Source organism: Pseudorasbora parva, chromosome 6 (assembly GCF_024679245.1).
Source record: "Pseudorasbora parva isolate DD20220531a chromosome 6, ASM2467924v1, whole genome shotgun sequence".
Taxonomy (NCBI): domain Eukaryota; kingdom Metazoa; phylum Chordata; class Actinopteri; order Cypriniformes; family Gobionidae; genus Pseudorasbora; species Pseudorasbora parva.
In genome coordinates, this window is record NC_090177.1 from 33,808,122 (window position 1) to 33,833,930 (window position 25,809).

The window sequence follows — 25,809 nt, forward strand, 5'->3', positions numbered from 1 at the left end:
ATTTGTGTTTCAAAGATAAATAAGTCTTTCGGGTTTAGAATGGCATTTAGGGTGAGTAAAAGGTTTTTGACTGAACTATATCTTTAACATTTATTTTTTTTAACTGTAATTTTCATTATTCTCTGGGATTCTTATTAGATTCTCACAATGGTAACACATTAATGGTTCTGCATTACGAATAATTGTAATGGTACTAAAAATGAGCTTAATTTTCTTAAACTTAAACCATAATATCCTTTTTTTCTATTTCAAATATAACTTTTACCTAAACGTCATTGAACTATTTGCCACTATTTGCTAATCAGTAAGAACATCTTAAAGGGTTAGTTGACCCAAAAAGGAAATTGATGTCATTATTGACTCCCTAATGTCGTTCCTCACCCGTTAGACCTCCGTTCATCTTCAGAACACAGTTTAAGATATTTTATATTTAGTCTGAGAGCGTATCTGAGTGTATGCACACTATACTGTCCATGTCCAGAAAGGGAATAAAAACATCATCAGTGTAGTCCATATGTGACATCAGTTAGTTAGTTAGAATCTCTTGAAGCATCGGAAATACATTTTGGTCCAAAAATAACAAAAACTACGACTTTATTCAGCATAGTTTTCTCTTTCCTGGTTTGTTTTCAATCCTCAAATAAAGATTCAAACGGTCATGAATCAGTGATTCAATGTCACGTAATTTCAGCAGTTTGGCAGTTTGACACACAATCCGAATCATGAATCAATCCGCTGATTTATGACCATTTGAATCTTTATTTGAGGACTGAAAAAAAAAACACGGAAGAGAAGACAATGCTGAATTAAGTCGTAGTTTTTGTTATTTTTGGACCAAAATGTATTTCCGATGCTTCAAGAGATTCTAACTAACTAACTGATGTCCCATATGGACTACTCTGATGATGTTTTTATTCCCTTTCTGGACATGGACAGTATAGTGTGCATACACTTAGATACGCTGTCAGACTAAATATAAAATATCTTAAACTGTGTTCCGGAGATGAACGGAGGTCTAACGGGTGAGGAACGACATTAGGGGGAGTCATTAATGATATTAATTTCATTTTTGGGTCAACTAACCCTTTAATCCAATATATATTATTGCCAGTGCATTAATGTTGTTTTAAGGATGTTTAGAAAGTTTACAAAGAACAAGGTTTTTTTGCTGTGCAACTACACTCGCTAGTGTCTGGCATCTCTTTGCAGGAATTTCTTAAGATATTTTGTCCCAAATGGGATGAATGACCTTTCTGCAGAGATTTATATATCTGACCTTTGCTTGCCCACCAGATTGAGGGCTCTGTTAAATATCAAAGCCAGACTACTGCATACACATGTGTCTGTTTAATTGCTGGATTTTATTGATGTATTTCTATGGGTTAGTGCGATGAGGTCAGCAAAGGCCATGATTTCAGGACCAGGTTTGGATAGGAGTATGAGTCTCGATTCTAATGGCTTGTCATGATCGAGTCTTTGAGGCAGCTCTTCTTGGCTATCGCTGGGTTGTGGTTGTGCTCAGCAGTGTTTTCTCTTCCTCTCTCCGCTGGCTTTGCTAATACCGCCTCTTACACACACTATGTTTTTCAGGCTACAACCCCTGTCAGCATTCCCAGCATGCCCTCTGAACCGCCTCACAGTGAGGATAGGATTAGTGTATCCTGGCAGTCGCCCCCTGTCATATATAAAGGTCTACTGGTGAGATGGCTACTTTCTTTCTCTCTTCCTTATTTTCTCACAATCTCTCTCTCTCTCTGTTAGAGACGCAGTCAACAGCGTTTGTCACTGAGCTCATTAAACGTTGAAAGGGCAGTGATCCTGTAAGCTTGGTTGAGTCTCATTTGTCTTTCTCTGTCTCTTGGGGTCTTTCAGAAGTTGCACTTGCATGTCTTTTGGTTTCCTGTCTCTGATGCTTTTGCAAAACACAGAAAGTAGCTTCCAAACCCCTGTTAGAGGCTGATAACTGCAGAAATCTACATACCCGGAAAAAAAGAAGAAAAAAGTTGCTGTTTGGATTTAAATTGGCAAATGCTTCAGAGTCAATCAACGGATCATTATTGCAGTGATTATTATGTTTCTAGCATGTTATATGTTTGGCTTTAGCTCTTCTAACCCTCATTGATGGAGTGTGTAGATTTTCATTTCTTAAACAGCCATCTATGAAGACACATCATGACCATATTCCAGGAGGACAATGTCAAGATTCATCAGCTCAGACTGTGAAAGAATGAAGAATCATTTTCACTCACAATCTTGACCAAAAATGTATGCACATCTTGATGGAAATGAATGCTGTGATGTTATTTCCAATCAAGAGGTGCATACATTTTTGATCAAGATCTTGTATTGACAATTAGTTTAGTTTATTTGTTTATTTTCGAACATGAGAGAAAGAAAAATACAATAATGTTCAGACATTATTAAAAGAAACAAGTAAAGGTGAAAGAGAAAAAAATAAAAAATAAAAAAATAATAAATACAAAAAATAAAAATAAATTCATTCTACCTCATGAACGAAAAAGGAGTAGGAAGAAGTAAAACTTATATACTCCTACCCCTTTAATTATTATTTTTCTTTAAATAACATGCATATGCCTACGCCTACTCATACACATATATACATCTACACATATACATACTCATGTACACATTTGTATATATACATACATACGCCCATATATACAGTCTTGTTCAAAATAATAGCAGTACAATGTGACTAACCAGAATAATCAAGGTTTTTAGTATATTTTTTATTGCTACGTGGCAAACAAGTTACCAGTAGGTTCAGTAGATTCTCAGAAAACAAATGAGACCCAGCATTCATGATATGCACGCTCTTAAGGCTGTGCAATTGGGCAATTAGTTGAATTAGTTGAAAGGGGTGTGTTAAAAAAAAATAGCAGTGTGGCATTCAATCACTGAGGTCATCAATTTTGTGAAGAAACAGGTGTGAATCAGGTGGCCCCTATTTAAGGATGAAGCCAACACTTGTTGAACATGCATTTGAAAGCTGAGGAAAATGGGTCGTTCAAGACATTGTTCAGAAGAACAGCGTACTTTGATTAAAAAGTTGATTAGAGAGGGGAAAACCTATAAAGAGGTGCAAAAAATGATAGGCTGTTCAGCTAAAATGATCTCCAATGCCTTAAAATGGAGAGCAAAACCAGAGAGACGTGGAAGAAAACGGAAGACAACCATCAAAATGGATAGAAGAATAACCAGAATGGGAAAGGCTCAGCCAATGATCACCTCCAGGATGATCAAAGACAGTCTGGAGTTACCTGTAAGTACTGTGACAGTTAGAAGCAGCTGTGTGAAGCTAATCTATTTTCAAAAATCCCCCGCAAAGTCCCTCTGTTAAAAAAAGGCATGTGCAGAAGAGGTTACAATTTGCCAAAGAACACATCAACTGGCCTAAAGAGAAATGGAGGAACATTTTGTGGACTGATGAGAGTAAAATTGTTCTTTTTGGGTCCAAGGGCCACAGGCAGTTTGTGAGACGACCCCCAAACTCTGAATTCAAGCCACAGTACACAGTGAAGACAGTGAAGCATGGAGGTGCAAGCATCATGATATGGGCATGTTTCTCCTACTATGGTGTTGGGCCTATTTATCGCATACCAGGGATCATGGATCAGTTTGCATATGTTAAAATACTTGAAGAGGTCATGTTGCCCAATGCTGAAGAGGACATGCCCTTGAAACGGTTGTTTCAACAAGACAATGGCCCAAAACACACTAGTAAACGGGCAAAGTCTTTCCAAACCAACAAAATTAATGTTATGGAGTGGCCAGCCCAATCTCCAGACCTTAATCCAATTGAGAAATTGTGGGGTGATATCAAAAATGCTGTTTCTGAAGCAAAACCAAGAAATGTGAATGAATTGTGGAATGTTGTTAAAGAATCATGGAGTGGAATAACAGCTGAGAGGTGCCACAAGTTGGTTGACTCCATGCCACACAGATGTCAAGCAGTTTTAAAAAACTGTGGTCATACAACTAAATATTAGTTTAGTGATTCACAGGATTGCTAAATCCCAGAAAAAAAAAATGTTTGTACAAAATAGTTTTGAGTTTGTACAGTCAAAGGTAGACACTGCTATTTTTTTGAACACACCCATTTCAACTAATTGCCCAATTGCACAGCCTTAAGAGCGTGCATATCATGAATGCTGGGTCTTGTTTGTTTTCTGACAATCTACTGAACCTACTGGTAACTTGTTTGCCACGTAGCAATAAAAAATATACTAAAAACCTTGATTATTCTGGTTAGTCACATTGTACTGCTATTATTTTGAACAAGACTGTATCTATACCCCTATATCCACCGACACATACACATACCTCCAAATGCCATATACATACATGCATAAATTCAAAATAACCACTAACAAATATTATAACTCTTAACAAAGGAGTACTCCCATTTTCCTATAGTACTTCTTGATACTTCTTAAGAATCTTTTCTCTATACATTTTTTTTAAAGAGGAATATGTTGGAGCATTGCTTTAAATTTTCATCTATTTTATTCCACAATTTAACTCCACATATTGATAAACAAAGTCTTTTCCTTGTTGTTCTGAATATATTAATCTTAAAGTTTCCACATCCCCTTAAGTTGTACCCTCCCTCTCTCTCAAAAAAAATATCTTTTGTATATTCCCAGGCAATAGTCTATTTCTTACTTTAAACATGAATACAGCAATTTGATATTCAATTTGGTCATAATATTTTAATAATCTCGGGTTCCTGCACAACGGGGTAAACAATGCAAGGGTCCTGCACTCTGTAAAGTCTCCTCCAGCACAATGAATTTAAGGTCTGGACTCAGTGGAGCCAATTCATGAGTGAAAATGATTCTTCATTCTTTCACAGTCTGAGCTGATGAATCTTGGCATTGTCCTCCTGGAATATGGCCATGATGTGTCTTCATAGATGGCTGTTTAAGAAATGAAAAGCTACACACACTCCATCAATTAGGTTTAGAATAATCACTGCAATAATAATCCAGTCACAGCGTTAAATCCAAACAGCGACTTTTTTGGCTGGGCAGTGTATTACCTGTCAAAAAGAAAGGTTATGAGTTAGTTATGAAAATATATCGTCATCAAGGATGTGCCGTAATGGAACAACAATTTGATCTGTGATGGCTAAGAAAGCATTACTATTACTATTGCTTTGCCTTAGAAACTAGCCATGAAAAGTAACCATATAGAATCAGCCAGAACATCCTAGCAACCACCTAGACCCTGTAGAAACTGCATAACAACACCCTAGCAACCATCCACAATACCCTAAAATTGTTTTTTTTCTATAATATAATACATAATGGCACAAATTCAGAAGTCAAAACACTCAAGGTTGAGTAAAACAACAACAATTAGTTTTATAACCAGGCATTAAATAATTTTCTGTGTATATGTTTTACTGTTTGGGATCAGTATTTATTTTTATTTTTTTAAGAAATGTATACTTGTAGATTCAGTGACAATTATAATGCTACAACCCATTACTATTTCAAAGAAATGCTGTTCTTTTGAACTAGCAAAGAATCCTAGAAAAAAAATTATCACAGTTTCGATAAAAATACTTTCTTGATTAATACAAAATGTTTCTTGAGCATCAAATCATATCAGAATGATTTCTGAAGGATCATGTGACGCTGAAGACTGGAGTAATAATGCTGAAAATACAGCTTTGCATCATAGCAATAAATCATTTTAAAATATAATAATGAAATTTGCAATATTACTGTTTTTACTGTATTTATTAATCAAATACATGCAGACATGATGAGCATGAGAGACTTCTTTCATAAACATTTAAAAAACCCATAAAATGATATTCTGTTCCGGCAATCCATTTTTTTTACTGTACTATATGGTAGGGGGCACTATTACACATCTTCTGAAAGAGTACTGAATCTCCTGATCAAAACACAGCATTGCTTTTTTTTTTGCCGAGCATAAGAGACTTCTTTTAGAAACATTCAGAAATCTTACCAACCCCAAACTTGTGAACGGTAGAAGTGTCAGCTGAGATGTAAGCATGTCTTCACTTCACCTTTGTTTAGTCAGATCAGCTTTAACATGAAATGCCTTTGCAGGGCCCGATGACTCAAATCCGCACTGTAAGCATCGGTGAGAAGAGACAACCAGTTAACCACACCACTGTCAGCAAAACAAACACCAACAACACCTCCGCTTCCAAAGCCACCACTGGAACAAGGTAACCCGTCTGCCAGGCTCATGGCTGCATGATGATTGCAAAGCCTTGCATCACAACTAACCGAAAAACCATGTGAAATATTTCCCCAGGAAGCCGCGTGGCGAAGCCAAGAAGTGCCGAAAGGTGTACGGCATGGAGAAGAGGGACCTGTGGTGCACAGCGTGCCGTTGGAAGAAGGCCTGCCAGCGCTTCACTGACTGAGCTTGATCCTACTTCAGAATGTGCTTTTATTGCGCCTGTTCCATGGACTGAGCACCGATATCTCCTGCACACACTCGCAGGGGACTTGATGAGCACAGATGGGGTCCGTCTGAGGCATGTGGCCTTTTTGTCACTAATTCCTCCAGGTCACAAGGGGGTGCTCTTTTCCTACTGCTTCCGTAGTGGAACCACAAGACTTTTATTCAGAAAAAAAAACCTGATAAAAAGCAAAAAAAGAGGAAAATACTTTGGAAAAAAAAAGCTTACTGGCTTTTGCTGCATTGCATATTAAGGCAAAAACAAGTTACTTTTTCATAAGTAATCCAGAAACTAAACATTCAAAGCAGATTTTTCAGGCAGTTTATTTTACTTTCGTGTTTCGCGTGTGTTCTGTGGGACACGGCTAACGATTTTTCACGATTTTAAGTGTGGCAGACTTTATACATAACTGTTAAAAACTCTGTAAGCTATTTGACTGGGTATTGAGTATTTTAAACATTTAACACAGAGAAACTCAAATTCATTTATGGACGTCATTTAAGCTTTCTGGACTCGACGCTTTGTTTTGCCTACAAGCACTTTTTAACGGCCGTTAGTTTTCTATTTCGATAAAGCAGAGTGCAGTTTAGCTTTGGAACTGGGGCGTTCACATACACGGTGAGCATTTCGGCAAATAGTCAAGAACTGTTTCGTCACATATTGCTAAAGTAATACCTCTAAACAAGAATGAGCCTTACAGAGAGAGAGCTCTGTGTACTTCAGCGGCATAAAGTTGTAGTGCAGGAATGTAAAATGGCCTCTCTCTGCGCTAACCCACCCAAACTATTCTGTCCCTCACAGATCAACTGCCTCTTTATAAGCTATGAGGTTTATTCCTGTCAGTCCACAGTATTAATTCAATGGCGGGCACTTTAATCCTCCACACTTCAGAATCAACCGTCACCCCAGCAGGACATCCCAGTCTAATGTGATCCACAAATCAAGTGTTTTCCACACAAACACGCCTTCCTGCTTATCGCGGAGTTTTTGTGGCAAATTCAGGCCACATTGTGTTTTCTAAGGAATTATTTGCTTCTCGTTCAGCTTATGGATATTATTCACGTTAAGGAAACGCTTGCTTTCCTATCTTATGGAGGTGATCATGTGACGTCTTCATGTAAACAGACCCTCTCAATGTGAGCAGCTGTTACACTGCCAAAAATTATTTGCATTGTATTTTTGTCTTATTTTCCATTACAAATATCTAAAACCCCTTAAATCAAGATGCATTTACTTAAGAATGGAAATTACTCAATGTTAAAGAGATCACACTTAAATGAAAATTGTGTCATTAATTACTCACCCTCATGTCGTTCCAAGACTTTCGTTCATGTTCAGAACACAGATGACGATCTAAGTGATGAAATCTGAGAGCTCTCTGACCCTCTATTGACAGTTACACAACTACCACTTTGATGCTTCAAAAGGTTTTTTAAAGAGATCGTGTGTATTAAGTGGTTTAGCCCAAATCTTCGTAGTTGGAGCGGTCAGAAAGGTCTCAGATTTCATCAAAATTATTCAATCAATAAGGTCTTATGGGTTTGTAACGACATGAGGGTGAGGAATGAATGACAGAATTTTCATATTGGGGTGAACTATCACTTTAAAGACAAGTTCAAATCAAAAAAGATAACTATATTAGCATCCACTCCGGCGGACAACATCGTTCTGTTTATTTAAGCGCGTGCTTGTCTGCCGCTTTAAATGCTCGAGCTCGTTAAAGCAGGATCAATTCTGATTGGCTGTCAATGTTTTTATCATTCATCAGCTGGAAAAAAAAACTTTCTGAAAGTGATCCCATCGATATCGTTTCTCTGTGCCTGTATCATTATCGGTGTGGTGTGAATACCTCTGCTATTCTCTGCTAATACATCTCTATATCTAATATTGAGAACGATTTTTAGAACTATATCTTTATCATCGTCCTCAGTGGGAACGGGGCTTAAATCATGGCTTCTGGAAAATATATTTAAAACAAGAATCAATATTCTTGCGTTACCCCATTTGTTATAAGCCTCAACTCACTTGATAAGTAACAATGCACTCTTGCATTTTTGTTTTTTTCAGAAAACAAGATGATTCAATCATGTTGCCTCTCAAGTAAATCTGTCTTGATTTAAGAATGTTTCGATATATTAATACTGGAAAACAAAAATACCCTTTTTTTTTGCAGTGAACCCATTAAAACACTGATAATCATTGGACATGTGAATGTGATCCGTATCATTAAAGGGATAGTTCCCCCCAAAATTAATATTTTGTCATCATTTAGTGACCCTCATCTCGGTCTAAGCCTGTATGACTTTTGCGAAACATCACATAGGACCTCATTGACTTTCACTGAATGGACAAAAATATCTTCTTTTGTGTTCCACTGAAGAAAACTTTTATGGAACGACAAATCCCTTGGAGGGTAATAGTTCACGTAAACATTTTTCAATTTTGGGGTGAATTATTCCTTTGAAAAAATACTCTAATCCCAACCTAAACTTCATCTATTAACATTTTGTGTCAAACCATTTGACACATTATTTTTTAGGGTTAGTTCACCCAAAAATGAAAATTAGCCCATAATGTACTCACCCTCAAGCAATCCTAGGTGTATATTATATTTCTTCTTTCAGATGAACAATCAGTTATATTAAAAAATGTCCTGGCTCTTTCAAGCTTTATAATGGCAGTGAATGGGAGCCCAAAAAAGTGCATCCATCCATTATAAAAGTAATCCACACGGCTCCGGGGGGGTTAATAAAGTGGTTTGTGAAAAAAAATCCATATTTAACACATCACTTAGCTTCAGAAGGCCTTTATTAACCCCCGAGAGCCATATGGATTACTTTTATAATGGATGGATGCACTTTTTGGGCTCCTATTCACTGCCATTATAAAGCTTGAAAGAGCCAGGACATTTTTTTTTAATATAACTGATTGTAATCATATCCAATATAGATATTTTTCTTACACAAATGCACCACTTCGCTTCAGAAGGCCTTTATTAACCCCCCGGAGCTGTGTGGAGCAGTTATATGATGGATAGATGCACTTTTATGAACTTCATAAATGGCCCAAAAGTTACTGCCATTATAAAGCTTGGAAGAACCAGAACATTTTTTAATATAGCTCAGATTGTATTCGTCTGAAAGAATAAAGTCATAAACACCCAGGTCGGCTTGAGGCTGAGTAAATCATGGGCTAATTTTCATTTTTTGGGTGAACTATCCCCTTAAATCTCATTTAAACTTTTATCAGACCAAACAGAACTGGTAATCAAAATGTAGCGGCTCAAAGAAATAACTGGGCAAGTGCCTAATTGTCAAATGACCGAATCTATCAAAGTATATTCTCCAATCACCGCTTAGAGCAGCTTTGTCAGAAAGGAAAGAGCGTTCCTCTCATGATCGTAACCTTCACTAAGTGCCAATGAGAAGAACAAGAGGGAAAAATTTGTATTGCACTAACTTGTACTGCACAAAACGTATATTTTTATGTACCGTTTTTATACGCAGAAAATTGAAGTTTTTAAAAAGCAAAACCGCCGTGCTTCTCTTCATCGGGTCAGGGACGGGGTCTTTTCTCTGACCTCGCAGCTATAAGCTTACGTGGCGGTACTTTACGGCCTCGCAGAGCATGACGGTGCGTCTGACTGCAGGCTTCGCTGACTAGCCTTCAGGCTCGTTTCTAGGGAACGTCACTGTCTTGATTTATAATAAAATCCCGTCTCATGTTAAACATGGATTTTCTTCATAGGAAAACGCGGGACGATTTGGATTTTAGGCATCAAAAATCAGTCGGTCAGACAGTGACGCGTTATAACGTTCATCAATTTCATGGCTTCTTTGCCAAGACTTTGATAATATAATAGAAAAAACCATATGAGTGAAAATGCCTTTTTGTTTTAAAGTAATGAATATATCATTGTATATGTTGGGCTGAGGGAAAAAGGGGAAAAAAGAAGCATCAATGAATGTAAAATCTACAAAATGAAACGCTTGTGATCTGAGTTTGTTTTATCAGCTGTCTCACACGAATACCTTTCTGTCTTTTCTTTCATATCAAGTAGTTAGAACCACTCAGTGTTTTTTTTCTTCCTTCGTTTTCATGTTCAGATGGCACTTGCATTGATGCGTTTTTATTGTTGTGTGTGTAGATCATGGTGTATGTATGTATCATTGTGAGGCAGGAGGGACTTTGCTATGTGGATCATTGCGTCATCCGGCCCTGCACATTCCGATAGATGACTTCATGTTAGTTCGTCTGAGCCTTCGTCTGTCTATTCCCTGTTCTTCTAACTTCATTGAATGCCTGTTGCTTCTTCAGCCAGGATATTAAGCTAAACATCAAAGAACATGTTTAAAAGCTCCACTTACTCTCTTTGTAACTTTCGAAACGTTTCAGTGTTCAAAAAGCATCGTCACAATAATCCCACTATTCAATACAGCTTTAACATGCATCATACGATTGTCTCTTCCAGAACTCTTCCTGCCTTGTTTAACCGTTGAAGTCTTGTCGTTGTGTCAAGCCCTTTCCCTTTTCCATTGATCATTGTTTGAGATTTGATGCATGTCTTGTATCATCAGTGTACTATCTTGCTTTATTGGAACCATTATTGTTTTTCAGAAGTTGACAGTGACTTGTCCAGAGTTGAGTGAATGAACGAGAGGATGGAGGTTTTTCTGGTGTTGACTTCGGTTGGTTGGTGATGAGTGTGATTTCTTGTGGCTGTAATGTGGAGATTGAAATAAACATGGATTTCAGAATGATGTTTGATTGGAATTCGATTTTGTCCTTTATTTGTGGTTTGTGCGTCTCCAGTAAATGCTCCTAGAGCATCTTAACCAATTAAAATTACATAATGTTTCCACAGTTACTGCACCCTACTGTTCAAAAGTGTGGTTGGAACTTGGTAATGTGTTTGAAAGAAGTCTCACGCTAACCAAGGATGTGTTTGTTTAATGAAACAGTAAAAAGAGTCATATTATTATGATTTAAAATAACAGTTTTCTGTATTAATATATTATTTTTATACTGTAATGTACTCCTGTGATGCAAAGCATTGTTACCTCAGCCTTCAATGTCACATGATCCTTCATAAATCATTCTAATATGCTGCCCATGAAACATTTCTGATTATTATAAATGTTAAAAACAGTCGTGATGCAATTTAGCTTTAACCGAGATCATAATCATTATCATCAACTACTTACTTATTGTTTGACCATGGATGTTGGTTACAATGGAAATGTTACCAGTGTGGTTTAATAACATCAGTTACCAATTTATGTAAATGAAAAAAAAAGTTTAAAAATCTTTTTTAAATCTTTCCAATTTTATAAAACTGACTACTAACACCCTTCAACAGATTAATCCTTGATTGAGGAAATAAACATGTACAAGAAATCAGCGGTTCAGTCATTACTGCATCTTTAGGGAACCTTCAACACACTAAATCTTTGCTAAAACAGATGTCAGACAGAAAGGAATCACATGGGATGAATTCCCCTGTGGTCAGTCGTATGTCATTCTCCTCCGGTCCAGTGGGTGGTGCTGTAGTTCAGAGCAGCAGTGGGTTATCAAGAACAGCTACTCCAGCAGCCACGCCCCCATCAGCGTGCTCCGAGCTCTTGGTCCTCAGCAGGTGACCCACACATTCATTAAACACCATGTCTTTGCCTTTCCTGTGTGTGAAAAGATGCCGTGATTGACTGTGACAGTGAATTTGTGAAGTAAAGAGGTTTTGTTGAAGCACTGATCCCACCTCACATACGCTCCGAACGCGCCCAGTTCACTCAGGCAGGGGTTCGGCCTCAGAGGAGCTCCGGGCCTGAGCAGGTAGTTCTGGACCGGGACGGGCTGGATCTTGTCCATCAGAATGTAGGCCGTCCTCTCGCTGGTGTTCTTCAGGTTCTCCAGCACCTCACAGATCTCACTTCCGTAAATGTTGTTGCCTGCGACATAGGAAACTTTTGAGCAAGTGTTTGAAGATAGATAGATAGATAGATGGATAGATAGATAGATAGATAGATAGATAGATAGATAGATAGATAGATAGATAGATAGATAGATAGATAGATAGATAGATAGATAGATAGATAGATAGATAGATAGAATCAGTACACAATACATGACTTGAGAATTCTCACCTCCTCCCTCCCTCTGAGGTTTCAGCACATACTGATCAGGATTGGCCAAAGCCATTGCTACCGTTTTATCACCTTCTTCTCCCTGTACAAAAAGATAGGTAGACCATTTAAAATCGGTTCATAAGATTTTTTTATTATTATTAAATATCGTTGAGTAGTCAACAGTGGTACTCAATCCTGCTTTTGACGTTCAAAAGTTTAGTTCCTACCGAGGTAATCATACAATAATAATGAGTAGAACACCTGAAATAAACATTTATGTCATTTCTGTGCCATTATTTGGTCCACTATCAGCTGATACATTGGTTCTCATTCACTTATAGTGGCCCTTAGACGCCATTTAGAATTTAACGCAGATGAAAACATGGCTGGTACAATTTCACAACTTGCAACTTTAAAACCGTTTCACGCCGTTATTTGTCTACAGAAATCTGTATATTGTTACACAAACTAGTACAGCCCATTAAACACAATGTTTAATCCCTCACAGCCTAATCTTCGCTAATATGGCGCTACCCTGACTAATGTCTGTTGCGTGAACTATTCATATATTCACGAGAAACCTTCCCAAAAATCTGTCCAATTCACAAAAAATTTGGTCTTAACCTCATGTTAAAGATCCCTGTGGTGAAAATCATGTTATTAAAGGGATAATTCACTTTATAATTAAATTTTGATATGTTTTAGCTTACCTCATGGGCATCCGAGATGTAGGAGTATTTGATTCCCCAGTAGTTTCAATTTTGATCATTTTAGGTCAAACCGTTCTTGTCTGTGCCTCACATAATGCAGGTCTATGGTCACCACCTCAAAGAGCATACACAGAGAAGTCCAAATTAAACAATCCCCCATCGTAAGTACACACTGATGGCCTAAGACACGAAACCAGCGGTTTGTGTGAGAAAACGAACAGTAACGAACAGCCATCAGTGTGTACTTACGATGGGGGATTGTTTAATTTGGACTTCTCTGTGTATGCTCTTTGAGGTGGTGACCATAGACCTGCATTATGTGAGGCACAGACAAGAACGGTTTGACCTAAAATGATCAAAATTGAAACTACTGGGGAAACAAATACTCCTACATCTCGGATGCCCATGAGGTAAGCTAAAACATATCGAAATTTTATTTCAAAGTGAACTATCCCTTTAATGTTGTTTGCATGTCTATGTGGTGTTTTTAATATGCGTTCAGATTCATCAGTCAACACCACTTCTGAGTATTTTCTCCTTTAAACTGCAGTGAAAAAAAGACAAATATGCAATTGCTGGTGTTTCTTACATCACAAAATACTTTGCCTGAACTATATGCCTTTCACAACTGACGATCTATGATGTTCAAAGCGTTTCTAAGGATGCTGATTTCTAGAAGGCAGCCGTCTTACTCTGAGATGGCGAACTGTGATTGGTTGTATTACATGTCAGTCAAACTTGGGCGGTCCTTGACCAATGAAAGACCAACCCTCTGCCGTCAGTCTGGTGTGTATAACATTAGCAACACGTTATTAACAGTATGATAATATATTGAAGCAAAAGGCTAATCATATTAACTAGTTATGTGTCTGACGTTGTACAGAGCGATTCATAAAACGCATTACCACTCTGATACGTCGACTTGTAGACGAGCCTGTATAAAATACACACTTCCACTTTAATCAGTTTCTGGTTCAGACCAAGCCTGCAGTCTCCCTCTCATTTACTGAAGCTTTCGCGCCCCGATCGCCCCCCGGTGACCGGTCCCAGTATAGCCGCCCCTCTGTGTTTTCTAATGGACGCGAGACAAACTAAATAATAAAATTACACTTCAAAAAATTTCCCCCAAAGTTAGTTTATGTCACTGAAGGCAGTTATCATCACGATGATTTCATTTCAGGTGTTCGTTTTAAAAATAAGTTTAGTTTGAGTTAGTTATTTGATGCTATAAAAACGGGGGTGTGACGTCATGATTGACAGCTGAGACTGACGGCCTCTATGAGTGAAGTTGTCACTCAGGCACTAACGGACTTTTTTCGAAATTTTTGGGAGCAGATTGGTGCTTTAGCTTTAATTTCTACATTTCCATAACTGTTAATTTCACACCAACATAATTAATTGTTCTGCATCTGCGAGAGTGTGGGCGGGCTTTTGATATCGCGACTGTACTTCCTGCTCTACTTCCTGCGCTCTACTGCGCAACTCCAGTCCCGAAATCGCTACTGCGCAGACTCGGTCCCAAGATGTCAGCGCCGTGCACCCCCGCCTGAAAGCTTCAAATATGGCAAGCGGAAACGGATGATGTCGAGTCGTCCATATTTTTTTACGGTCTATGGTTCAGACACACATGTACATATATAGCTGAATTAAACCAGTATTTCCACTTGCCATTGTACAGCGTTTACTACAGTAAAGTTGACAGAGAGTGGATCTATAGTCTTTATCTCTGAGCTGGTGTTGTGTGTGTGGAGGCGGGAGTAATTTGCATATTCATGGTTCAGCTTATGCTAAATGAAGCAAGGGTGTAGAGTTACATTCAAGCATGTATTATTTATGTACACAGGAAAATCATTTAATACGTACTTTTGGTGATCAAAGTTGAGTTTTAAGGGGTAAAATGATTGACTACAGGTCCCTAAAGTTAGTAATTCACACAAACACACCCAAACCATCTCCATATAAGGAGGGCTTTCTGCATGCCCTTTACTTTAAACTTGTTGTTCCTATATTCTTTTGTAAATTGGGAATAAATTTAGTATGAAAGTAAATGAAGCGATTCCTGTGTAAAAACAGATTTGCAATCATTCCATAAATCTCTATACTGTACTGTCACGATAATGAAATTTCGGTAACACTTTGATATAGGGAACACATATTCACTATTAACTACGACTTTTGCTTCAATAAACTCCTATTTTACTGCTTAATAATAGTTAGTAAGGTAGTTTTTGTAGCATTTAAGTTAGGTATTGGGTTGGATTAAGAGATGTAGAATAAGGCATTAATATGTGCTTTATAAGTACTATTATCCTATTAATATGCAAGCTAATAAGCAACTAGTTAATAGTTAATAACTGAACCTTAACGGGGGGGGGGGTGAAATGCTGTTTCATGCATACTGAGCTTTTTACACTGTTAAAGACTTGGATTCCCATCCTAAACATAGACAAAGTTTCAAAAACTAAGTTGGACGTTTGATGGAGTATTTCTGTGTCAAAAATACTCCTTCCGGTTTCTCACAAGTTTCGGAGAGTTTTTTTCGAGTATGGCTCGACTTGACGTTAATAAGAGCGGAAGGTCCTTGTATGGGCCGTACGGGCTCTTCTCCTGGTAGGGCTCCTTCTCCTCGCGCGTGACTAGAGCGAGAGAGGAAATGCACGCCCATACACTCCGCCGCGCTCCACTTTATTCCTATCTGTGACATCAAATGTCTGTGCTGTTGGCTACCGTCACGTGAGTAAACATCAGTAAACGACACAATCGCGTGCTTCGTCATTCAAATGCGCTAATGTTACTCCATTGTTTGTATAATGTAACACTAGTCTGACGTGCAAAACCGTTTTGCTTGCTACTGCTAAGGTTTAGTCGCATACAATAGTCCATAAACCGAATCATGTCCTCATAAACTGCGAGTAAACACACACAAATGTTGACAGGACACTAAATACAGTACATACCACAGAGACGGACGTCCTGCTGTTGCCGTTTCTCCTGTTCAATTTATTTCAGCCTCAGATTTGATTTTGGATCATATAGCTATTAGCTGAGATAGCCATGGGGTTCCTCCACGCTTGAGGACGTCATCGCTTTGCGCACTCGTCATTCTTTAGCTCCGCCCACACGATACGCCTCCAGGTGCTCGGTTTTTTCCAGAAAGACTCGGTACAGCCCATATTTCTTTTATAAATATAATAAAACTAAAGACTTTTCGGAGATATGAAGGATGCAATACTACTCTATAGGTATCAAGATTGACTTGAGATTGACTGAAATTGAGTGTTTCACCCCCCCTTTAAAATAAAGTGTTAATGAAATTTCTAACTTCGATACGAAGCCCTGAAAAATATTGATAGTCACTCTCTACTGAGAGTGCTCTGTTGATTCTACTGTTTTGTATAGAGTTTTGTTGAAGTGCTTCATTAGAGCTGGATCTAATCATACGGTCTGTCTACTCAAGCAGGATTCAGCACCCCACGTCAACAGTGTTGTTCCTCTACCATGTCCAGGGTGTACAGGCCAGCGAAAGTGGCCCGAATCTGTGCAACTGCTTCAGGTTCGTCAGGGAAGAAGCGCTCCAGAACCCCAGGCCGGGCCAATTCCTGCTGCACCTTCTTAGTTCCAGCGAGATGAGTACTGATGTCGGGACACTTCACCGCCAGAGAGCGCTCCATCAGCAGACGGGCCTCCCAGCTCTGAAACATACGTCAGACATACTGACATACACAAAAAATACATTTCTGAGAAGAGGAAAATAAAGCCACGTCCTCACCTGCTCTGATGTGTAGTTTTGGGGCATGTATCCGTTACGGAAGTAAACAATGGCAACTTCACGGCCATCTCTGCAGGGATTGAATAATTAAACCTTTATTGACATGGTATTGTAGGGTTGTGACTATATTTTAATCAGTGTTGTAGTTTTGCAATTGGAAGTCACTTCATATGACAGGAAGTCACATCACTTCCTGATGGCTGAGCGAACTGCGCAGGCTCAGACTGAGCTTGACGACGTAGATGTGACGTGAGCAACCTTGCTCAGACAGTTGTAGGTCTTCTAGTAGTTGTGGAAAGTGAAATCTGAATCACGTTGTTTAAATGTTGTCCCATTGCTTTTGGCTCACTATCGGCTTCTCCCCATTCTTCTCCCCTGACTTTATTTTTCCACGTCCCCCCGACTGTCTGATAGACAGTAAAAGATTGCCTGTGAGTGTCTCCTCCTGTCTATACGGTAATTTCTCTACTGTGCGACAGTCGTGTTGGTTATGACGCAATCGTTAGCCTATTTTTACAAAAACAGCTTCTATGGGGCGATAGTGTAAGATACAAGGTAACGGAGCCTTTTATACATTGTCGTGTTTCTTTAGAAATAAACAATGGACAAATGGAGTCTTTAAACCCCTCAGCTATTCACTCTCAAAGTGACTCAAAAATGAATGGGAGTCAATGGGATGCTAACAGCAGGTGATGGCTTGGTTAGCAATGGCCGCCCCTATGGCTGGAACGCTTTCCGAGTGCTAGATTACCCCCTTGATGTTAATCTGTCGCTTGATGGCGACTCTATTCTTACCCGTGAAATCACAAAACAAAATGCAGTGTCCCTGCTCTTAATATACAATAATTGAACATCTTTGATTTTAATGAAGGAAAAAAACTATATGAGAGCGGATTAGGACCGGGAACCTTTGACACGGCTTACAAAAATTCGACCACCAGACCACCAAGGAATTCAAATGTTATCAGCGGATCTATGTAACAATTCACTAACGGGAAAAATCTCGAGACTAACAATATATTTGACGCAAATTAATGCAAATATTATTTACAAATAGTCCCACAATGATTGTTTCCCAACCAGAATTGGACCTAGAATTTCGCTCACTGTTCTGTTCATAAAAATAAAACAAATGCTCCCCCCTCCCAATGCTCAAGACATGCTTACGGCCTTGCTGTGAAGTATTCTACAATGCTAATGCTAATGCGTTGCACATATGAGAAGTGTGAGATATTGAATCACAATCACTCACACAAAGAGTCTCTTGCTCTGATCCAGAGATCCAGTTCTGCAAACATCTTCAAACTGTCTTCTTATTACAGGAATGTTTCTGTACATATAAAACAACGGTACATCACTTTTGTCCCTATAAAAGTTCTTGGGCACAGGAAAAAGTAACGGAGGTTCTTTACTTCACAAACACCATTAGCATTCATTTTTATTATTAAAGGGTTAGTTGACCCAAAAATGAAATTGATGTCATTATTGACTCCCTAATGTTGACTGAAAACAAACGCTGAAGAGAAGACAATGCTGAATAAAGTCGTAGTTTTTGTTATTTTTCACATATGGACTACTCTGATGATGTTTTTATTCCCTTTCTGGACATGGACAGTATAGTGTGCATACACTCAGATACACTCTCGGACTAAATATAAAATATCTTAAACTGTGTTCTGAAGATGAACGGAGGTCTAACGGGTGTGGAGCGACAGGGTGAGTCATTAATGACATCATTTTCATTTTTGGGTGAACTAACCCTTTAATAACAGGTTTGTGTTGCTTGGCAACAGAATTATATACACATGACAGATACTCAGCACTTACTAATGTAATAACAGTAATGTAGATATATAGTAGTTAACTTATGTCAAATCTGACTACATACTGTACCTTTTCCACAGCTCATTCTCTACATATCGATGGTCATAAATATTCCTCTGAACTTCCTCAACCAGAAACATAACCACTGCCCTGTAAGGGACGACATAAGACATGAAGAAATGATCACTTTATCACTTCCATTACAGAGTAAACAATGATAAACCAGCAGTGAGTGAAACACTCATTTATACATTCCAGTTTGATACAACCTTTCAAAAGTTTGGGGTCTGTAAGATTTATAAAAAAAAAAAAAAAAACAAAAAAAAAAAAATTATATATATATATATATATATATATATATATATATATATATATATATATATATATATATATATATATATAAAAAAGTATATTATATAAATATATAATATTTTTATATTATGTATGTATATAATGTATATATATAAACGTTTGTTAGGCAATAATGTTTTTTTATGCCATTAAAGACATGATAGTAATCAGAAATGTTTTTTGAGCATCAGATCATTATTTTATAATCTGTTTTTGTCATATTGTTTGTAATTTGCATGTTCCGCTCATTTTTAAAAACAATGATACAATTAAAAATCTATACTGTAATTATAAAAGTACATTTCAAAAGTATTAAATTACTCATATCCTGAAATAATCATACCAACCTGTTCAGTAAATGTAAAAATTTTGTCTTCAATTTAGTTTAGTTTTTTTTTTTATTAATGGGGGCAACAACAAAAAAAATCCATTTTTTTTATTTAAAAGCCATTGCAACCATATCAAGATATATATTGAATAGCGTAAAAATTGTGACAATATCAAGATATATTATATATATCGCCCAGCCCTACTCTGAAGACTGGAGTAATGATGCTGAAAATTCAGCTTTGCTCATAGAAATAAATAATATTACATTTCATTTTAAAATAGATTACAATAGAAACAGCTATTTTGAATTGTAATAATATTTTACAATATTACTGTTTTTACTGTATTTAAGATAAATGCAGCTTTGGTGAACATAAGAGAATTCATTCAACATTGGAAAGAAAAAAAGAAGAAAAAAAAATCTCACCGACCCCAAACTCTCTGTTTGTCCAACAAAAGGTAAAATGTTTAACACACCTCTCAGACCCATAGAGCTCCCAGGCCTTGGCCAAAGCTCTCGCCAGACCTGCTGCTGGGTTGTTGTCGAGAACACGATTACACTCCTCTGGCAGGTTTGCGACCTTCAGAATGTGTCTTACAGGATTGAGAAACAGTTTATCACAGCACTGACGGCATCATTTAGTAAACCAGTGCATCATTTTAAAGGTGCCCTAGAATGATTTGAAACAATATTTTAAATTGTTCTCTGATATCTACATAGAGGGTATGCGACTTATTTAAGCAGCTATATCACCCTGTAGCTCAAGACTGGTTTCCCACTGAAGCCAAGCAGGGCTGAGCCTGGTCAGTACCTGGATGGGAGACCAACTGGGAAAACCAGGTAGCTGCTGGTAGAGGTGTTAGTGAGGCCAGCAGGGGGTGCTCACCCTGTGGTCTGTGTGGGTCCTAACACCCCAGTATAGTGATGGGGACACTGTACTGTCAAAAAGCACCGTCCTTCAGATGAGACGTTAAACCGACCCCGACTCGCTGTGGTCGTTAAAAATCCCAAAATTTGCCCATTGGCCCCTGTCCATCATGGCCTCCTAATAATCCCCATATAATGATTGGCTTAATCACTCTGTCTTCTCTCCACCAATCAGCTGGTGTGGTGGGCGTTTTGGCGCAATATGGCTGCCGTCGCATCATCCAGGTGGTGCTGCACACTGGTGATGGTTGAGGAGATTCCCCCCTTCTATATGTAAAGCGATTTGGGTGTCTAGAAAAAGCGCTATATAAATGAAATGAATTATTATTAAGGTAAAAAATTGTCCAGATACAGTTTTACAGGTCCATTTACAACCCTAGAAATTGCCCCTAGGATGTAATGCTCTGTTCTTGCCTTATTTGGAACGGTCATGAATATTAATGCAGAGTTCTGCTCTGATTGGCTGTTTCACTGCACGGCTCAATGACAGCTAACACATTTACACCATCCGTCATGACAATGATTTTACAATGATAGCTTCTCAACTTTGAATCACGAACTGAATTTGGTAGCGTGTAAATATGTTGTTTACAGTAACGTCACAGTTTGACAGTAGAGTACTGATTTAAAAGTCGATTTATTTAGCCAAACAAAGTAATGTAGAAGCCACTCAAAATAGTCAGTGTCATGTTTACTACTCATCCGCTGCAAAATAATCCTACTTCAGTTCTCAAAAATGTATATTTATTTAACAAATTGACTAGAAGCCTTCAATCGTTTCAGCTTAGATGGTAAAGAATGTAACGTTAACTACAATGATCGACTGAGCGATCTGTAAGCAACTAAACAGTAGTAGTAAATATAGTTAGCTTCTGAATTATGTGTTAATGATGAAATTTAGGCTCATTTAGATTTCAATCCGTCAAAAGGGATCGACATAATTATCTACTGTTGTATTTTATGACAACACTGGCAGGAAATAACATTAACCTTTCATTTGACAAATTGTTATGTGTGCTACTTGGAGTTTCCAATACTAGCATCTTGCGTTAGATCTAGACAACAGAGGGGATATTATCGTAATGTTGTCTAACTAAGAAACTTTCAATTTAATCCGAAATGGGTTCGACAGTCAAGAAGTGGATAAAATCACTACTTACTGTTTGCAGGAATATGGTTGGAATCGACCTTTTCTTCAGTTTTAGATGCTGAGCGAATCCTGCTTGATATTGCCCCAGATTAGAAAAACTCTCCGTGGTGAAATGGGCCGAGCAAATGAACAACTTTGAATAACATTGTTGCAGTAGCCGATTGTAAATAAACATCAACCATGACTGTTGACATTTTTTATCTGTGGGAAGGCTATGAAAAGTCCTCACGTCCCCTGCACAGCCTAAGACATGACATTTGTGTCCATGATATGCCGTTTTCGCTATCCTCGCGTGACGCTCGTTTGCCTGCAGAATGCCGTTGATTTGGCTGCAGTTCTGCCTGACAATGAACATGGGCTAAAATGCAAATGTTTGGGCCGTACATATTAACGTTCCTATCGATTGCGTCACAGTTGCCGTTATGTTGAGAATTGCTTGTTTTTCACAAACAAGATTTACATATGAAGGAGGAGGCAATGGTGTTTTAGACTCACGGTATGTGATGTCCATGTATTGAACTCTTGTTATTTAACTATGGCAAGGTTAAATAAATGTTTCATTCTAGGGCACCTTTAATACAAAATCTCCTCTAGCGGAGCTAGTTTTTAGAGCTCTTTGGAGATTACATTTAGCATTTAGCTCAGACTTACCGATGGACATCTGGTGTCCGTGAAGCAAGACCACCGAAACTTGCAGCAATAGTGTTGATTTCAATCTGCTTTAGAGACATCCCACCGTCTGGTCTATGGTCCAACATGTAATCCGAGCGATTCAGGCCCAGTGCTATTGACTTAGGGAACACACGTACATAAAGAACATATACAATTATAGTATTAATATTACATTTATACAAAGTCAGCTCTATTACATGTATAAAAGAACATGAACAGTGAAGTACATAAAAACATATTTTTTTAATTCTACAAACCACTGGTAAATCATTATACCTGGGGTAGATGTTCCTGTTGAACTTGTTTGTAAATGCTGAAAAGTCTGGCTGTAAAATTGTCGACTTTGATAGTGCTGGTGAAGAAAGAATAAATAAATACACACATATACAAACATATACACACACATACACACACACACACAATAGTTTCATACCTGGCCAGAGTTTCTTCTAGAAAGGTGGGATCCTGGCTCACCCGGTCCACCAACCGGTTAAAATGTGTCTGTACTGCCAGTGCCTGATGGAAGAGTGCTTTGGGCACAGGTGTGGGAAACAGTGTGATCGGTGCATAACTCACCACCTGTCAACAAATACACATATATTAGGCATGTTCTGCACCATCAGAGCCACTTCAGTCACTCCTGATTCTTTGAGCGAGGGGTCTCTGCTCAGTATCGACTCAACGGGGCAGAACTAACTCTCCATAATCCAGAAACAAAACACAGCCATAGGACAGACAGAATTCCAGACATGACTGTGAATTAACTGCAAACTCTGGGACAAGATGTCAGTTTCAATCCTAAATGCTCATATGAAATCATGTTTGCCTGTATTTAAGGAATAATGAGCTATCTAGGAGTCTTGGGTTAAATCTGGGTTAGGTCTACAGCGCCACCAGGGCCGTTTCATGTAGGGTTAAAGAGCCTGTCGCTGACTTTATAGTTCATTAATTTACTGTAGCTCGAAAGCAATGTGTAACTAAATATTATTTACAATATTACAAAATATTAAATATATTGAGTAACGGTCAAAAGTTTGGAAACTATTTTAATAGTCTCATGCCCATCAAGCCTGCATTTATTTGAGCAAAAATACAGATGAAAAAACTAATATTGTGGAATATTATTACAATTTTAAATAAAATACATTTTATATATATATATATATATATATATATATATATATATATATATATATATATATATATATATATATATATATATATATAATTTTCAGCATCATTACTCCAGTCTTCTCTTCAGAGTCACATGAAGTTATTGCTGCTTAATATTTTTTTTATAACCTGTGATACATTGTTTCAGATATCTTTAATGAATAAAAAAACAAACAAAACAAAAAACATTTATTTTAAAAAGAAATCTTTTGTAACATGTGTATGTTACATATACGTATACCGTTCAAAAGTTAGGGGTCAGTATTTTTTTTTTTTTTTTTTAAAGAAATTAATACTTTTATCCAGCAAGGATGTGTTAAATTGATAAAAATGATAGTAAATATTTATATCGTTTTAAAAGATGTCTGTCTTATTTCTGAAGGATTATGTGACACTGAAGACTGAAGGCTGAATGGCTGATTAAAATTGAGTTTTGCATTACATAAAAAAAATCATTTTAAATTGTAAAAATATTTCACAATTTTACTGTTTTCTTTCTATATTTTTAATCAAATAAATGTATGCTTGGTGAGCATAACACTTTTTTTTTAAACATTAAAAATAGTATTTTTTTGTATACTTTTGACCAGTACTGAAATACATTGTACAATTATAATTATATATTAAATATCTAAATAAATATTATACATACACATAATATAACAATTGTAATTTGTAAATGTGATTTTGCAGCTTAAATGACATTTCTTCCAGACACATTAAACACTGTTGCTCTTACTTCTGGAGAGTTTGGTGTTTCTTTGGTCCGCATCAATACCCCATGTAAAAGTGCTGTGTCTTTTGCGATCTCTTCTATATTTTTGATCAGGTCTTCATCTTTCAGGACATCCTCCCGTTTGACAGACATAGCAGAAAATCTAAAATTGAAATGAAACATAATGTAACCTAGTCATCATGACATTTGCTTCATGCATGCCACAGATTTTTACAAGGGAGATACAGACTTTCAGCTAGCTGTTTTTATTTTATTTTAAAGATTATATCATGAAAATATATTGTAAAAAATATTTACGTTAAATGTTAACATTATTAAACTTCCATTACAAGGTCTTTGTACAGTTGAGAAAAGGGAAGTGACTTTACGGTATGTTAATTAGGACTTAAAGAGACTCGCAGATAAAGGATTGAGACTGTGCACATACAACACGTTTTGTGAATGATCAGATCACTGCACTCATCATGACACGGCAAAACTGCACTCACCTAACTTTACAGACAGACAGCACACTATAAATGTCAACACTAGCTCTTGTAGCTGTTAGTTATGGCATACCTGATGCTCGCGTACTCTGTTTGGTGACTCTTGTGGCACTGCAGGTCCTTGTTTACAGTGGGTCTGTATAATATTTAGGTTCAGTTCACCTTTTGGCGATAAGACTGGCAGTCATATGAAGTAGTTCCAGCAGGCGTGCTAACTGTGGTGCTGTTCGTATCAATGGCTCGTACACTAACAGTAGCCAAGCCAATCAGTGAACAGAACGCTGATGACGCCACTATCCACGTGCGCGCGCGCGCAGCACTGTCTTTGACTTCATATTACACAGAACAGTTGGTCAGTATTTTCTTTTTGAACGTACTGTAAAAAAAGGCACTGGACACCAAAAACCAGGATAGTCTGCTCACCCTAGCTTAAATAATTAGAACTCAGTCTCTGATATTATTAGGGCTGCAACCATTGACGAAATCGATAATGAAAACATCAAAACAACGAATCGCACGGAAGCTCCGTTAAGTAACATCGACTTACAGAACTGACCAACGCATTTCTGTGTTGCGAGGTTGAATAAGTGATGAGCGATTTTGAAACACTGCTTCATGAAGCTTTAAAGCCTACAGGTCATTCAAATCAAATGGTCTGAGTATTAGTTGCATTTACACACGATTGACCAGCTGATGGCGTGTAGTGTCTCGGGCGCTTTGTGAATCGCTTTGAATCGGTGTCAGTAGTATATACCTGCACAACCGGAGGCGGCAGTTTCAGGACCCCAGTTTCAGGACCGCAATTCTAGGACCCTTTTTTGTGACAGCGCCACCTACAGAACTGGATGATATAACGGTGTGCTGCAGTTTCAGGACCTCAGTTCTACGACCCAGGTGGTTTAGTTAGTAGCCTACATAGATATTTCATCTCAGGAGTATATTTTATGTGATTTTTTTTTAATTCAAAATGCATCAGAGGTTAATTACAAAGTGTGTAATACCTGCTTTGATGCACAATTTAAAATTAAAACAAATTAATTTACAAAAAATATAAATGAAAAATGTATATCAATCTTTAAAAAAAAGTTGA

At 37.6% G+C, this 25,809-nt stretch overlaps 2 protein-coding genes across 3 annotated transcripts in view; one reads left to right on the forward strand and one right to left on the reverse strand.

Annotated features, from left to right (window-relative positions):
* Window positions 1-11,229, forward strand: part of slc2a4rg (SLC2A4 regulator) — a 99,029-nt gene extending 87,800 nt beyond the window's left edge. Inside the window, exons 7-9 of one of the 2 annotated variants that reach the window (XM_067446737.1) lie at window positions 1,591-1,698; window positions 6,108-6,229; window positions 6,319-11,229. In XM_067446737.1, coding sequence (XP_067302838.1) covers window positions 1,591-1,698; window positions 6,108-6,229; window positions 6,319-6,430 — 342 coding nt within the window. In that variant the 3' untranslated portion in view covers window positions 6,431-11,229. The remainder of the gene's footprint in view (window positions 1-1,590; window positions 1,699-6,107; window positions 6,230-6,318) is intronic. The other variant, XM_067446738.1, reaches the window with a different exon arrangement.
* A 170-nt stretch (window positions 11,230-11,399) lies between these two features.
* Window positions 11,400-24,988, reverse strand: gss (glutathione synthetase). Its single transcript, XM_067446739.1, has 13 exons — window positions 24,793-24,988; window positions 24,238-24,376; window positions 22,759-22,904; window positions 22,602-22,677; window positions 22,305-22,444; window positions 20,053-20,169; window positions 18,964-19,044; window positions 18,323-18,400; window positions 17,071-17,140; window positions 16,799-16,993; window positions 12,610-12,691; window positions 12,225-12,414; window positions 11,400-12,144 (listed from the first exon to the last, which is right to left on the reverse strand). The coding sequence occupies exons 2-13, from the start codon at window positions 24,364-24,366 to the stop codon at window positions 12,021-12,023; spliced, it is 1,428 nt and encodes a 475-aa protein (XP_067302840.1). The 5' UTR covers window positions 24,367-24,376; window positions 24,793-24,988; the 3' UTR covers window positions 11,400-12,020.
* Window positions 24,989-25,809: the final 821 nt, after the last annotated feature.